The sequence below is a fragment of the Cucurbita moschata genome, unplaced genomic scaffold, assembly GCF_002738365.1.
Source record: "Cucurbita moschata cultivar Rifu unplaced genomic scaffold, Cmos_1.0 Cmo_Scf00020, whole genome shotgun sequence".
Classification (NCBI taxonomy): domain Eukaryota; kingdom Viridiplantae; phylum Streptophyta; class Magnoliopsida; order Cucurbitales; family Cucurbitaceae; genus Cucurbita; species Cucurbita moschata.
Window position 1 is genome coordinate 204107 of NW_019268536.1, and position 13203 is coordinate 217309.

A 13203-nucleotide genomic window follows, 5' to 3' on the forward strand; every position below is an offset into this window, starting at 1 on the left:
GGGGGGGGGGGGGGGGGGGGGGTAGTGGATCAGAACCGTTGAGACATTGACACGTGTCGGCGTCTGATATTTGGAGTGACGATGGAGATCAATCCGCCAAGTGGGGGCCTCATCTTTGACCTGTAAATCATCTCATCGTATGGCCTTCTGTAGAATTTCAATAATGGCCGGAAAGCTTCCCGATTCTTCTCCGTTTTACTGACGTGGCACTCTCGCCGGAAAAACACTGCCGGCGATTGAAGGAACGACGGCCGTGGAGTCTTTGGTTGATTGACCTTCTTACCATTCCCGACCATCGGCGCACTTTTCGGCGGCAATGGCGTCGACGGGAACAGACTTTTCCTCGTCAGCCTCGAGCTGTAACTACTTCCATCGTTGATTACACCACGTGGCATTCTCGCAGCCGGTGATGCAAACGACAGGGAACGAGCGTTGAGTGGAGAAATCAGTGCAGGACCAAGTGGAGAAGGACTGGTGGGTCCCACTTTGGAAGCTGACGTGTCGGTGAGACTGAGATACCACGGCTTGAGTGAGTCGAAATGATGGGATACGGTGAAGGAGAAGCGTGAGGATGCAGATGAGCCAATCTTGGCCGTTGATTGATCGAATCGGAGGGAGGAGGCTCGTGGGTAAGCCGCAAAGTCGCTGAAATCCAACGAATCTTCAAAGTCTAGAGATGATATTATCATCGTGACCGTTGATAGCTCAACGAACGGACGAACACCCTGCAGCTCCACCATTAATAATCAACTACAAATTACTTATCCAAAATAAATAAATAAATAAAAATAATAAATACCTTCCATAAATAGGAGAAGAGCGCCGGAGGGTCGATGAGAAAGGCGGAATGAAGGCGGCCGGGGTAGAAATCCGCCACCAATTTGAGCGTCGGAAGAAACAAGTTCAAAAAAGCCGACGCCGACCTGAAAAAGCCTGCAATTTTCCCACGCTATCACACATTTAATCCATTATCCCAATCATTTCTTTTTCTTTTTCTCTTTTTTCTTCTTTAAAAACCCCAAAAATGATTTTAAAAAAAGTTGAATTCTGGGGACTTCTGCTTGTGCTGTTCAATCTCCAAGTAAAGTGCTACTGGGACTGGGACTGGGACTTGACCAATTCCCCATAATGCCCTTCCCACCTCCGCCCCATAAAGCGGTGGCTATTGATAGCGACACCGCCGTCCCACACCGGACAGCTTCTGAGACCAAAACTCAGACACTGCCGCCGCTCCGACATGGGTTCGTTTTCAATTCTTGAATTCATTAACTACTTTATGGGACTTACTTGCGTCCAAGAGAATGATCATTTGGTGCACGTTTTTGGGCATGGTCCCGATCGCTACTTCTAGCGTGAACACTAGCAAACGAGTAAACCTATATATATATATATATATATATATACATTTAAACAAAATCAATAACCTATACACATATATATATATTTCTGTAAAATTAATCATAAATTTCTGGGTTTTCATTTTACTCACATTTTCTGCGAACGTAACTTCGGATAATCCTGCTTAATCCGGAATATCTGCAAATCAAAGTACACCATAAGTACAAAGTAGCTCTAAGTGTCTTTTTTTTTTTTTCTTTTAGCGTCTATTATTTACTTATAAATTGATGATCATTCTCTAAATTAGCCCGAAACTGAGAGAGAATAATAAAAATACCAGGATGGGGCGGGATTCTTGGTCGTGGCCGGCGACATAAGCAACGCCATCTGCGAGCTCAGCGGAGAACTCGTCGGCGATCAGATTATCTGCAAAAAGAGAATATTCAAAATAAAGAGAGGAATATTACAGAGGTGAGATTCCTCGGCTTTAAAATTAAAAAAAAAAAAAAAAAAATGGTTTTTTTCTAATGGCGTCTTTAAAGGGAATGGAATCACGTAGGGTAACTTTAATCATTACTATGAAGATCATATATATATATATATTATTTATAAAATTAAAAGAAAAAAAGGGAAGATTCTTGATGGGGTTCTGAAAAAAGCTACCAATGCCAATGCTATCTCTCCAAGAAAGGCAAGCTCTCAAGCTCTTAGCAGCCTTCTTGACATGGTCACCTTTAGCCTTCAGGAACCGCTCAACACACGCCGTACAACAAAATTTCTCCTACAAACAAATAAAAAAAAAACACAAATTAAGAACAAAAAAACAACAAAAACCTTAAAATTTCCGACATGGGTTTGTTGTTCATCAACCTGTTTAACTGAAAGTGGGGCTTGTTTACGAAGAAGCTCAAGAACAGCTTCAACTCTTTGATCATTCTTCCCCATTTCTCCCTTCAAAAAACAACACTTCCTTCTGATAAATACACCAAACTTCAGCTTCACGCCACTGTGTTAAAAAAAAACCCGGTCCTTTAGAGAGAGAAAGTACGGGCAGGAGAGAGAGAGAGGGGTAATATTTGAATTAATAAAAATGGGGGGGGGGGGCGTGGGGGATTGGTGTGTCGTATTTATAACCAATCGTGGGAGAATAACGCCGTTATAAAGGAACTGGCTTTTCATAAAGGAGAAATGAAAACGGTAACGCTCATATTTAGCAACGGAAAATGGAGTCGGCGCGGACGCCGTTAAGTGCCGGTTTGTGGGACACCTACTTCTTTTATTTATTTATTTAATTTAATTTAATTTTTTGGTTCCCATTAATAATAGGAATCTGATTTTCCGTTTTTGCCCTCGCTGTTCTTGGGTTATTGTCATGTACAGTCTGCATGGTAATTTGGAGAAGAATATTGCAATAAATAGAAACCCAATACCGATTTTTTCTTTTTTCTCATATTTCAAGAATTATCATTAAAGGTGACATGACAACTATAATAGCTTCATCATTAATGTCATTATTTATTTTTTTTTTAAATATCACCCATTAATTAATAAAAATGTCATCTAAATAACAGTTTAGAGGCTATAATTGTAATTTAATAAAAAAATTGATATTTTTAATAATTAAAATTTTGTTAGAGGACCACACGAAATTAAATAATTTCAACTATTAATTTAAATAAGAGAAAATTTATAAATTAAGAGAAAAAATGAACGGGGATTATTGGACGGTAAGGTAATGATAGGATGGACGACGAAGGGTAGAGGAAATGAATGATGATGGGCCATCCAACTTGCGGTGCGCCCCACTACACTGTATTTTTCCCCTTTGCTTATTCCACGCTGGATTTTCCTTTTTTAAATAATTATTTTACTTGGCTGTGATTTGATGAATTTTATTATTTTATTAATTAATTTTCCAATTTACGTTAATTTCTACTAAATTTGGCTTATTTAGACTATTTTATTTCTTTTCATTTAATAAAAAAAGACATAAAAGTCACGCATATAGTACTTAAAATAATATGAGTTAGTAAAATAAATTATATGAATATATTTTTATTTTTTTTATTATTTAAGCGTTTTCCAAAGCTTTAAATTGGTACTTTATTATGATAATTAAATTAGTAAATAAAACTTGTTGCCTAGTGAAAATAGGCTTCCCTTTGTCTTCTTTCAAATTTGGGCACATATAAGAGATTCTTCTCTCTTTACCATTGACTTTGACTTAATATTTTATTTTAATTTTATTATTTTAATACATTTTTGTTTTTCAAGATTTTCTAAAAAATAATATTTAGAGATATATATATATTTTTGTATCGAGGTGGCTGCGTGACAATCATTTGACATATTTTATGGGGCATATGAAATGATGAGTATAGGGTTGGGGAGAGGACAGTATAATTTGCTAAATATACAGGTGGGTGACGATTGGTTGAAAGAGGAGGCACCACGTGGCATTGACTGTGATGTAAAGTTTCATCCTTCTACCTACTCTTTGTTTTTCTTCTTTTTCAAGTTGAGAGAGAGATTTCAAATTTTGAAACAAAACCCTCCTTTTCTCTCTCTTCTCTCTCTTTCTCTCTCTTAATATTATCATTGTTTGGGGGTCACCCACTATGCAACATGTGTAGACATATTAATTTATTATATAGTTTGTAAGTTGAATAAATTAAATTAGAACCCATTATAAAATCACATATATTTGGATTGATGCAACTATCGATCACGCCCCTGTATCCATGCTCTTCAACGTAATATTATTTTTAAATTTCTTTTTATGGGTAAGAAAATAAGGTATCAAAATGGTATGAGAGCTAGACACGGGGTGATGTGCTAGCGAGAACGCTGGGCCCCAATGAAGTGGATTGGGAAATCTCACATTAGTTGAAAATTGTGAGATTGACGGCGATACGTAACGGACAAAAACAAACCATATTTATTAGCAGTGAGTTTAGACTACTACAACTTTACCTACTTGTTTTTGAAGATAAACCCATGTTCTTTTAACATGTTTTATCTTCACTCATATGCTTCGTAGGAAAACTCTCAGAAGGTTGCTCGACATAGGATTACTTCAAGTCAAACATGATTAAATTTGGAGTTCTAATAACTGAGTAACTAAAAATAAAAGAAACACGATTGTTAGTATAGATTCTTTAACTATCGTACTCATTGAAATGTAATCTTGATTTATTCATGTATCTTAGTTTTACTCGAACATATCAGAAATTGAAAGATAATGCTCAACCCTCAAATAATTAACTCGAGACCCAAACATAAAAACCTATTATTGATTGCATTAAATCATTACCAATTCCTATAACATGGATATGAGTTTAAAACTGCAATAACCCATCAACAAAAATTACACTTTTTTTTTGGTATGAACTTGATTCTCAATGATTTCCTCAAATAAAAACACGACCAATTTTGAAATAAACAATCATCAACCAAGTCTCCAACACAACCATCAACGGTTTATAAATGGATATATTAATAATGAAGGGCTTTCCAATTGTGCCCTCCAACCAAATCAGCTAAAACCCACTGAGAATCAAACACAGTGACAGAACAAGTAATGAATAGGTTTTTCTTTAAGGTTGTAAAGATATGGACATGCCCCTTCGGACTTCGAGTAACCGTTGAGCGGGGAGAAAAAGGTAAATTTAATCCACAAAAACACATAATTAAGGGAGAAAAAAAAAAAAAACATGAAATGATTGAAATGGCGTCGTTTTGCAGTTTTGTTGACCACAGCTAGCTAGCTCAATGGCTGTGTCTTCAATGGTGGAAATCAAGAGGGGCCATATGGCAGCTGGGATTTTTATTTATTTATTTATTTATTTATAAATAATTTATTTTCTATTTTCTGAGTGTGTGGTGGCCCACCATTGATGACTAAAGTCTCCTTCTAATCCTTCGCCTTTTTTGGAATTTATAATTTTTTTTAATAAATTAATTGTTTAAAAAATAAAGATGTAAAAAATGTTAATTGTTGAAATATCAATCAATGTCATTTCATGTAAAAAGGTATTGATTTCACAATTATACCAAATATTTGTTTTTTTGTTCCCCTTTTATTAATTACTTTTGTTTTTATTATTTAGAATCATTTTTGAAATGACATATATATATATATATATATATATTTATTTTATTTTCTATTTTTCGATAAATTGAAATGACATGCATCATATACATATACATATACATATACATATATATATATATACATCAACAAATTTAAATTAGGAAATGGAAAATAATGAGTGAAAAAAGGTGAAAAAAAGTAATTTCTGAAGAAAAATAATAATTACGAACCAGAGAGGTCTGATACTCTGAGACAAATGTTTGCTGTGTTCGTCTGAAGTAACTTAAAAGGCAGAATAAAATAATAATAAAATTAAATTAAAAAAAAGAAGAGGAAAATCCTGACCGAAAACACCCTGCCCTAAACCCTGCCCTAAAAGAGTCCTTAAGTCTTCAGGGGGCAGTGTCCTTAACATAGACACCCTGCCCTAAACCCCCACTCTTCTTCTCATTCTTTGTCTTCTATCGTTTTGTCTGTGTTTTTTTTTTTTAACTGTTTGTCTAATTTAGAGAATGATCATGAATTTATAAGTAACGAATACATCTCCATTGATACAAGATTTTTTAGGGAAAGTCTAAAGTAAAGTCATGAGAGCTTATACTAAAAGTGGACAATATCGTACTATTGTGGAGAGTCGTGATTTCTAACATGGTATTAGAGTCATGCCCTTAACTTAGTCATGTCAATAAGATCTTCAAATGTCGAGCAAAGAAGTTGTGAGTCTTGAAGACTTTGTTCGAAGACTCCAGAGGAGTCAAGCCTTGATTAAGGGAGGGCTCCATAGGCTTCCGGGAGTTTTCTGGGATCTATATTTGCACATAATTGAATCTTTTATATATATATAAAAAAAAAAAACACAGAATTCTATTTTCTTCATGATTGGAGCGTTAATTCATCCTTCATGGGCTCAACTGAACCAACAGGCTTCACTTGGACTCTAGCTGTACTGGACTTATATTGGGCCTCGGCCCAAATTCATTTTTATGTGGACGCCGCTAGGCACGTGCCCAGCGCCTCCACACGTGACTTTTTTTTTTTTTTTTCTTTTTCTTTCTAAATAACCATTTTGTTTTGAAAGCTGAAATTAAATGTTTCATATTGTCTAGGAAATAGGCACGAAAAAGTATAGAGAACTCATTAATTAATTGCACCTAAAATAATAAAGCCAAAGTCAATGTCAACGTCAACGTCAACGTCAACGGCAACGTCAACGGCAACTATTATTTATTTATTTATTTTCTTGAAATTTCTAAGGGAAGAAAATTTATCTTCAGTTTGTTCATCCAACGCTCTGCTTCCAATTCCAATGGCTGCCATTAAACTCTTGTATCTCTCTCTCCCATTGCTTCTCTGTTTTCTTCACTGTTACGCTCAGAACGGCATCGTTAATTTGAAGTCATCAATCGTGGCTGGGTCGAATGATTTTTGGGTATCACCCTCCGGCGAGTTTGCTTTTGGGTTCCACGAGATCACCCCTGACAGATACCTTGTCGGCATAGTGTTCGACAAAATTCCTGAGAGAACTTTGGTATGGTCCGCTAACAGAGACAACCCAGCAAACGCTAAGTCCACCATTATTTTCGGACCCACCGGCGAATTTGCGCTGATTCATGCTAACGACACTAAAGTTTCAATCTACGACGGCACCGACACTACCTCGGCTTTCATGTCTGACGATGGCAACTTTCAGCTGCTGAATTCCTCCTCCGATCCCATATGGCAGAGCTTCGATCATCCCACCGATACTCTATTGCCTGGACAGGTTTTTAAACTATTACTCCACTCAGAATTTTATATTCTATTTTGCTCCAAATTTTTATGTGGGTCAGGATCACAAGACAATACATACCCTCAATCAAGATGAACAAAAAAAAAAAAAACAATAGAGAAAATACAACAATAAAGAAATATAGGCTAAAGGATTTATATTGATAACTTTAGTATATACTTTCATTCTCTGTGTTCTTTAGCTTATATTCCTGCTTGTATTTTCTTTCTCCCGCTCTTTGTATTCATCTTGATCGAGTGTGTGCGTTATTGTGCGATCCTAACAGCTATAAGAGTCATTCACTCAATTTAGCCATGTCAATAGAATCCTCAAATGTCGAATAAAGAAGTTGTAAGTCTCGAAAGAATAGTCAAAAGTGACTCAAGTGTCAGAAAAAATGAGTCGTTAAAAGTACACCATTTGTTCAAGGACTCGAGAAAAGGAGTCGAGCCTCGATTAAGGGGAGGTTGTTCGAGGGCTCCATAAACCTTAAGAAAAGCTCTATAGAGTACTTTATTGGAAGGGAAAATTCTGAGGGGAAAGTCTCATGTTAGCTAATTTAAAGAATGAAGATGTTTTTTGGGAAGCAAATCTTATAATAGATTCTGGTTCCTAACCATATATTCTTAATATAGGTTCTTCCCAAGGGCCATCAACTGTTCTCAAATGTGAACGGAAAAACCGACTATTCCAAAGGCCGATTCATGTTGGATGTAGCAGACGACGGCAATGTCCTCTTGACTTCTTTTCGAAATGGTGATCCTGCTTATAAGTATTCCGGTACGTCCGGAAGCAGCAGCATCGTCTTCAACCGAACGACAGCTCTATTGTATGTCTTTAATGGCACAACAATTACATATACAATGACGACCGAACAGCCACCGCCAGTAGAAGACTATTACCACAGAGTAATCCTCGATGATCAGGGGAACTTCCGGCAGTTGTATCGGAGTAAGACTGGCAGCGAGTGGGAAACGGCATGGAAAGTGGGTTGAAAGGCCTTGTTTGGTGAATAACATTTGTGGGGTGTTTGGATTTTGCACCTCACCTGACAATGAAACTGTGAATTGTTCGTGCTTGGAAGGGTATTCTTCGATTGATCCAAACACGCCCTCTAAAGGGTGCCAACCAGATCTGGTCATGGACTTTTGTTCATTAGATTCTACACATGAGAGCTTCAAAATTGTTAGGCTTGAAGATGCTGATTTCCCATATCTTAAGGACTCTGATGTTTCCATGGTTGGACCATTGGATGACAGCCAGTGCGAGGAAGCTGTGAGAAAAGACTGTTTTTGCTCGGCTGCCGTTTATTTTAATAATGGTTGCTACAAGAAGAGGATGCCATTGTTAAACGCTAGACGAAGCATTTCGGACACCAATAATCTTGTGGCGTTCCTGAAAGTTCCCATCAATAATGACGGAAAAACACTCATTTCTAACGAAGCTCTGCTAGCGATATTTGTGGTATGTTCAACATTTGCATTGCTTTTTGCAGTCGTTTCCGTCTATTATCAGCCCTTTCTTACAAGGGGTTTGTTTAAAGAAAAGAAACCTGCAAAGCTGAATCAGTTGGAGGTGAATTTGAAGGCATTTTCATTGAATGAATTGAAAGAAGCAACAAATGGATTCCAAAAGCAACTTGGGAGTGGAGCTTTTGGTACAGTCTATCATGGGGTTTTGAGGTTGAGAGATCAAGAAGTGGAGGTTGCAGTAAAGAAATTGAAGAAGCTGACTGAACATGGAGAGGAGTTCTTAACAGAAGTCCAAATAATTGGTTTGACTCATCATAGAAACCTGGTTCAATTGTTGGGATTCTGCAACGAGGGAGATGATCGGTTGTTGGTTTTTGAGTTCATGAAAAATGATACCTTGTCAAGTTTCCTGTTTGGGGGGAAGGAAAATGAAAAGCCCAAATGGGAAAGCAGAGCAAAAATGGTGTTGGAAATCGCCAGTGGGTTGTCATATTTGCACGAAGAGTGCGAAACCCAGATCATCCACTGCGATATAAAGCCACAGAACATTCTCCTTGACCACAATTACAGAGTGAAAATCTCAGATTTCGGCATAGCTAAGTTGATGAAGAAAGACCAGACACGCACAGACACGATGATGAGAGGAACAAGGGGATACATGGCGCCAGAATGGATGAGAGGTTTACCTGTTACCAAAAAAGTTGACGTTTACAGCTTTGGAGTGGTTTTGTTAGAGACCATCTTTTGCAGAAGGCATGTTGTAAAAGAGATAGAAGCCTCTGATGCAACATTTCTGGTGGACTGGGTTGTAAGTTGTTTGAGAGCAGAAAGATTGAGAGACGTGATAAGCCAGGATTCTGAAGCAGTGAATGACTATGAAAGGTTTAAGAGGATGGCAATGGTGGGTCTGTGGTGCTTGTCTTCGGATCCGGTACGCCGCCCATCCATGAAAGACGTTGAACGGATGCTAGAAGGAAGCATTGAGGTGAGGATCCCTCCTCTGCTTGAGTCATCATATACATACCCCTACTATTAGTGCTTCTCTGTTTGTGTTCATCTTAATCAAATGTGTGTTCTTGTGCGATCCTAACTTCATCATCGTGCTCTCCCTAAACTCGAGTATATTTGAATTCCGTCCCTCAAAGTCGCTCCAAGTATTGTTCAAACTTGCACACAGAGAGTGGAACTAATTAGTAGTTCATCCTCTTGACCAGCAAAGCTACGACACCATTCGACAGTAGTCACTGTGTGCATCATGGTGTTTCCTTGCTTGTTAGTCCTCTCTTCCACGACTTTAGCTATGTTGAGATATGATTCAAAGTATTATATATGATTTAAAGTAGTTGAGATATGATTCAAATATTCAAACTAACAAGATTTTAGGAGATTAACAGTACATTTAAATTTAATTTCCATAATTTACTATTTTGGACCCCAGTGTCTAAGCCTATCAATACTGTGATTGTATAACCCCTTTGAGCACGAAAACAATTACTCGAAAACAATAATAAAGTAATGCAGCTTTAATCTATTTTATTTTTTCATATCTCTTTCACTATCCCTTTTCCCAACAAGCTACACTATACGGTGCAATGAGTCTAGATGGGGTGGTTATTGACGTCGTGCTCGTCATGAGATAACTCAACAGACTTTTCTTCTCCTCTGCCTCGTTTTTTTTCTATATCATGTTATTTTTCTTTGCAGGTGGATTGGCATATATTTGGGGTCGGGGAAACCTCTAGGGTGAGGGTGCGAAAATTCCATTAATTTCCCGTCCCCACAACTTCAATGTCTTGGTTGATTTTTCTGAAGTTGAATTGACTTGGTGCTTGACTCCCAAGTCAATGTCTGTCTGTATCTAATCCATTACACCCCTACAAAGCAGCTTCCGGATCAGACCATTTCAGAAGCACGATTGTTCAGAAACTTCAATCCGTCCACCATGGCCAACATCCTCATGCTTCTTTCCTTTCTCCTTATGAACTTCCATGAGTGTTTGGCTCAAACTGGCTCCGCCATAAGCCCGGGTTCCTCCATTACTGCAGGATCTACCCATTCCTGGGTTTCTCCATTAGGGGACTTTGCTTTCGGTTTCTATCATCTTTCCAACGATCTCTACCTTGCCGGAATTTGGTTTGATAAAATCCCCGAAAAGATACTGGTTTGGTCGGCCAACCGTGACAATCCGGCGCCGCTGGATTCCGTCGTCCAGTTGAACAACACCGGCCATTTTGAAATTCTGTCCCCAACCGGCTCCATTATTCCATCAACATTTACAGAGCAGAAGACCCCTGCAAGTTCCGGCCAAATGCAAGACGATGGCAACTTGGTGTTGAAAAACGCCAATCCTGAGGCCGTCTGGCAAAGCTTCGATTGGCCGACAGACACGCTCCTTCCCGGACAGGTTTTGGGCGTCGACAAAAAAATGTTCTCTGCAAGAACCAGCTCAGATTTCTCAACTGGGAATTTCATGTTGCAAATGCAAAGCGATGGGAATCTGGTGCTTTCCAATTACCTCTTCTCTAATATTGGGTATTGGTTCACAATAGCAACAGAGGTTGCAAACACTGTCTTGATGTTCAATAACTCTGCTTCAATGTTCCTTACCAATGGAACTTCCCCAATTGGACAGATATTTCGCAATTTGACAGTTAATGATCAAGCCCCAATTAAGGATTACTATCACAGAGCAACGATCGGTGTCCATGGCGATTTTCGACAATATATTCACCACAAGACAGACAGAAATGAATGGAAAAAGATTTGGGGAGCCATGAGCGATCCTTGCCTTGTGAACACAGTTTGCGGCTTAAATGGTCTCTGCATATCATCCGACAACGACACAGTAACCTGCGATTGCTTGCCGGGCTTTGTTCATTTGGATCCGACCGATGCTATGAAAGGATGTCGGCCAAAAACAGTGGACAATTACCGTAGTGAAGATTATGGGAAGACATTCGAGATCCAGGTGATCAATGATGTCGATATCGACTTCCCCCCTGGAGCAGGACAATTTTCAGTATTGGCTACTACAAACGACGTTGATGTTGAGGGATGCAAACAGGCAATCCTCGGGGATCGTTATGCCATGGCTGCAACTTTGAATGGCAGGACATGTCTTAGCAAAAGGACGCCATTAATGAATGCTAGAAATACTTCCAATACTAAAGGATTAAGAACTCTGATCAAAGTGCCTTCAGGAAACAGTCCGATGGGTTTAAACAACAAACCAAAAGACAAATCGAAATACCGAAAGTTCTTGGAGATCGGCAATATAATCGCTGGAGTTCTTGCTTTTTGCTTCGGAGTCGTTGCCCTCTTCTCTCATCCCATAACTGGAAGATTGTTGAGAAGGAAGCAACGTTCAAGTGCAAGTGCCATCGGAATCAATTTCCGGGAATTCACTTACCAGGAATTGGATGATGCAACCGATGGATTCCACAGGATCCTCGGCCGGGGATCTTCGGGTAAAGTGTTCAGCGGAGATTTACACATAGACGGTGTTGAGGTGGAAATTGCAGTGAAACTGCTCGATAAAATGCATGAAAGAACTGAAAATGAGTTCGTGACGGAGCTCACAATCATCGGCCGGACGTATCACAAGAATTTGGTCCGATTGTTAGGTTACTGCATCGAAAAGGAGAATCAATTTCTTCTAGTGTATGAGCTAATGCCGAGGGGAGCACTATCAGGTTTCCTATTTGGCAGTGGCGAAAACCCTAATTGGGCACAGAGGGTCGAAATTGCGTTGGGAATAGCGAGAGGATTAGCGTACTTACACGAAGGGTGCGAGACGCAGATCATCCATTGCGACGTGAAGCCCCAAAACGTACTCCTCGACGCCAATTACACAACGAAAATCGCAGATTTTGGGATATCGAAGCTGTTGATGAAGGACCAAACGAGAACAAACACGGAGGCGAGAGGGACATTTGGGTACATGGCGCCGGAGTGGCTGAGGGGAGCTCCGGTGACGGCAAAGGTGGATGTATTCAGCTATGGGGTAATGCTGTTGGAGATAATTTGCCGTAGAAGGAACGTTGAGTTGGATCGAGTGGAAGAAGAAAGTGAGGAGGAGGACTTGGTTTTATCGAATTGGGTTCTGAGTTGCGCGGCGGCCGGTAAACTGGAGACGGTGGTGGGAGATGAGCCGGAAACATTAAGGGATTTGGACAGGTTTGAAAGGATGGCAATGGTGGGGTTATGGTGCATTCATCCAGATGCGTCTCAAAGACCATCCATGAAGAAGGTGACCCAAATGTTAGAAGGCACGGACGATGTTGGAACCCCTCCTCAGCTCCTGCGCGCCACAACCTCCTCCTCAGCTGCTCTACTTCTGTCGACCGGCTCCATCCCTTTAAGTGAATAAGCTTCAACCTTTTTCGTGTTATTTTAAACAAAATAGTCTTCCTTTAATTTCTTTTCAATTCATTTTTAAATGTTCCTTACTCCATTCGTTTTTGTTATAATTGCTTATAAGAGTGTGTAAACCTCTCTAATACATGCATTTTTAAACCGTTAAACCAACGACA

At 39.2% G+C, this 13203-nt stretch overlaps 2 protein-coding genes and 1 pseudogene across 2 annotated transcripts; 2 read left to right on the forward strand and 1 right to left on the reverse strand.

Annotated features, from left to right (window-relative positions):
• Positions 1–18: 18 nt before the first annotated feature.
• On the reverse strand, positions 19–2419 carry LOC111457476 (phosphatidylinositol transfer protein 3-like). Its single transcript, XM_023099686.1, has 7 exons — positions 2209–2419; positions 2002–2119; positions 1676–1764; positions 1490–1536; positions 1288–1376; positions 800–933; positions 19–725 (listed from the first exon to the last, which is right to left on the reverse strand). The coding sequence occupies exons 1-7, from the start codon at positions 2281–2283 to the stop codon at positions 30–32; spliced, it is 1248 nt and encodes a 415-aa protein (XP_022955454.1). The 5' UTR covers positions 2284–2419; the 3' UTR covers positions 19–29.
• A 4286-nt stretch (positions 2420–6705) lies between these two features.
• LOC111457761 lies at positions 6706–10145 on the forward strand (annotated as a pseudogene).
• Positions 10146–10432: 287 nt separating this feature from the next.
• Positions 10433–13117, forward strand: LOC111457760 (G-type lectin S-receptor-like serine/threonine-protein kinase LECRK4). Its single transcript, XM_023100153.1, has one exon. It carries the CDS (start codon positions 10614–10616, stop codon positions 13038–13040), a length of 2427 nt encoding a protein of 808 aa, XP_022955921.1. The 5' UTR covers positions 10433–10613; the 3' UTR covers positions 13041–13117.
• The last annotated feature ends 86 nt before the right edge of the window (positions 13118–13203 follow it).

Bases quoted from the DNA above. Each gene is read 5' to 3' on its own strand.
- LOC111457476 (XM_023099686.1), bottom strand. From the start codon at position 2,283: ATGGGGAAGAATGATCAAAGAGTTGAAGCTGTTCTTGAGCTTCTTCGT. The intron at 2,120-2,208 runs GTTGATGAACAA...ATTTGTTTGTAG, and splicing joins CCCCACTTTCAGTTAAACAG to GAGAAATTTTGTTGTACGGC. The intron at 934-1,287 runs GTAAGTCCCATA...GGAAAATTGCAG, and splicing joins GATCATTCTCTTGGACGCAA to GCTTTTTCAGGTCGGCGTCG.
- LOC111457760 (XM_023100153.1), top strand. From the start codon at position 10,614: ATGGCCAACATCCTCATGCTTCTTTCCTTTCTCCTTATGAACTTCCAT.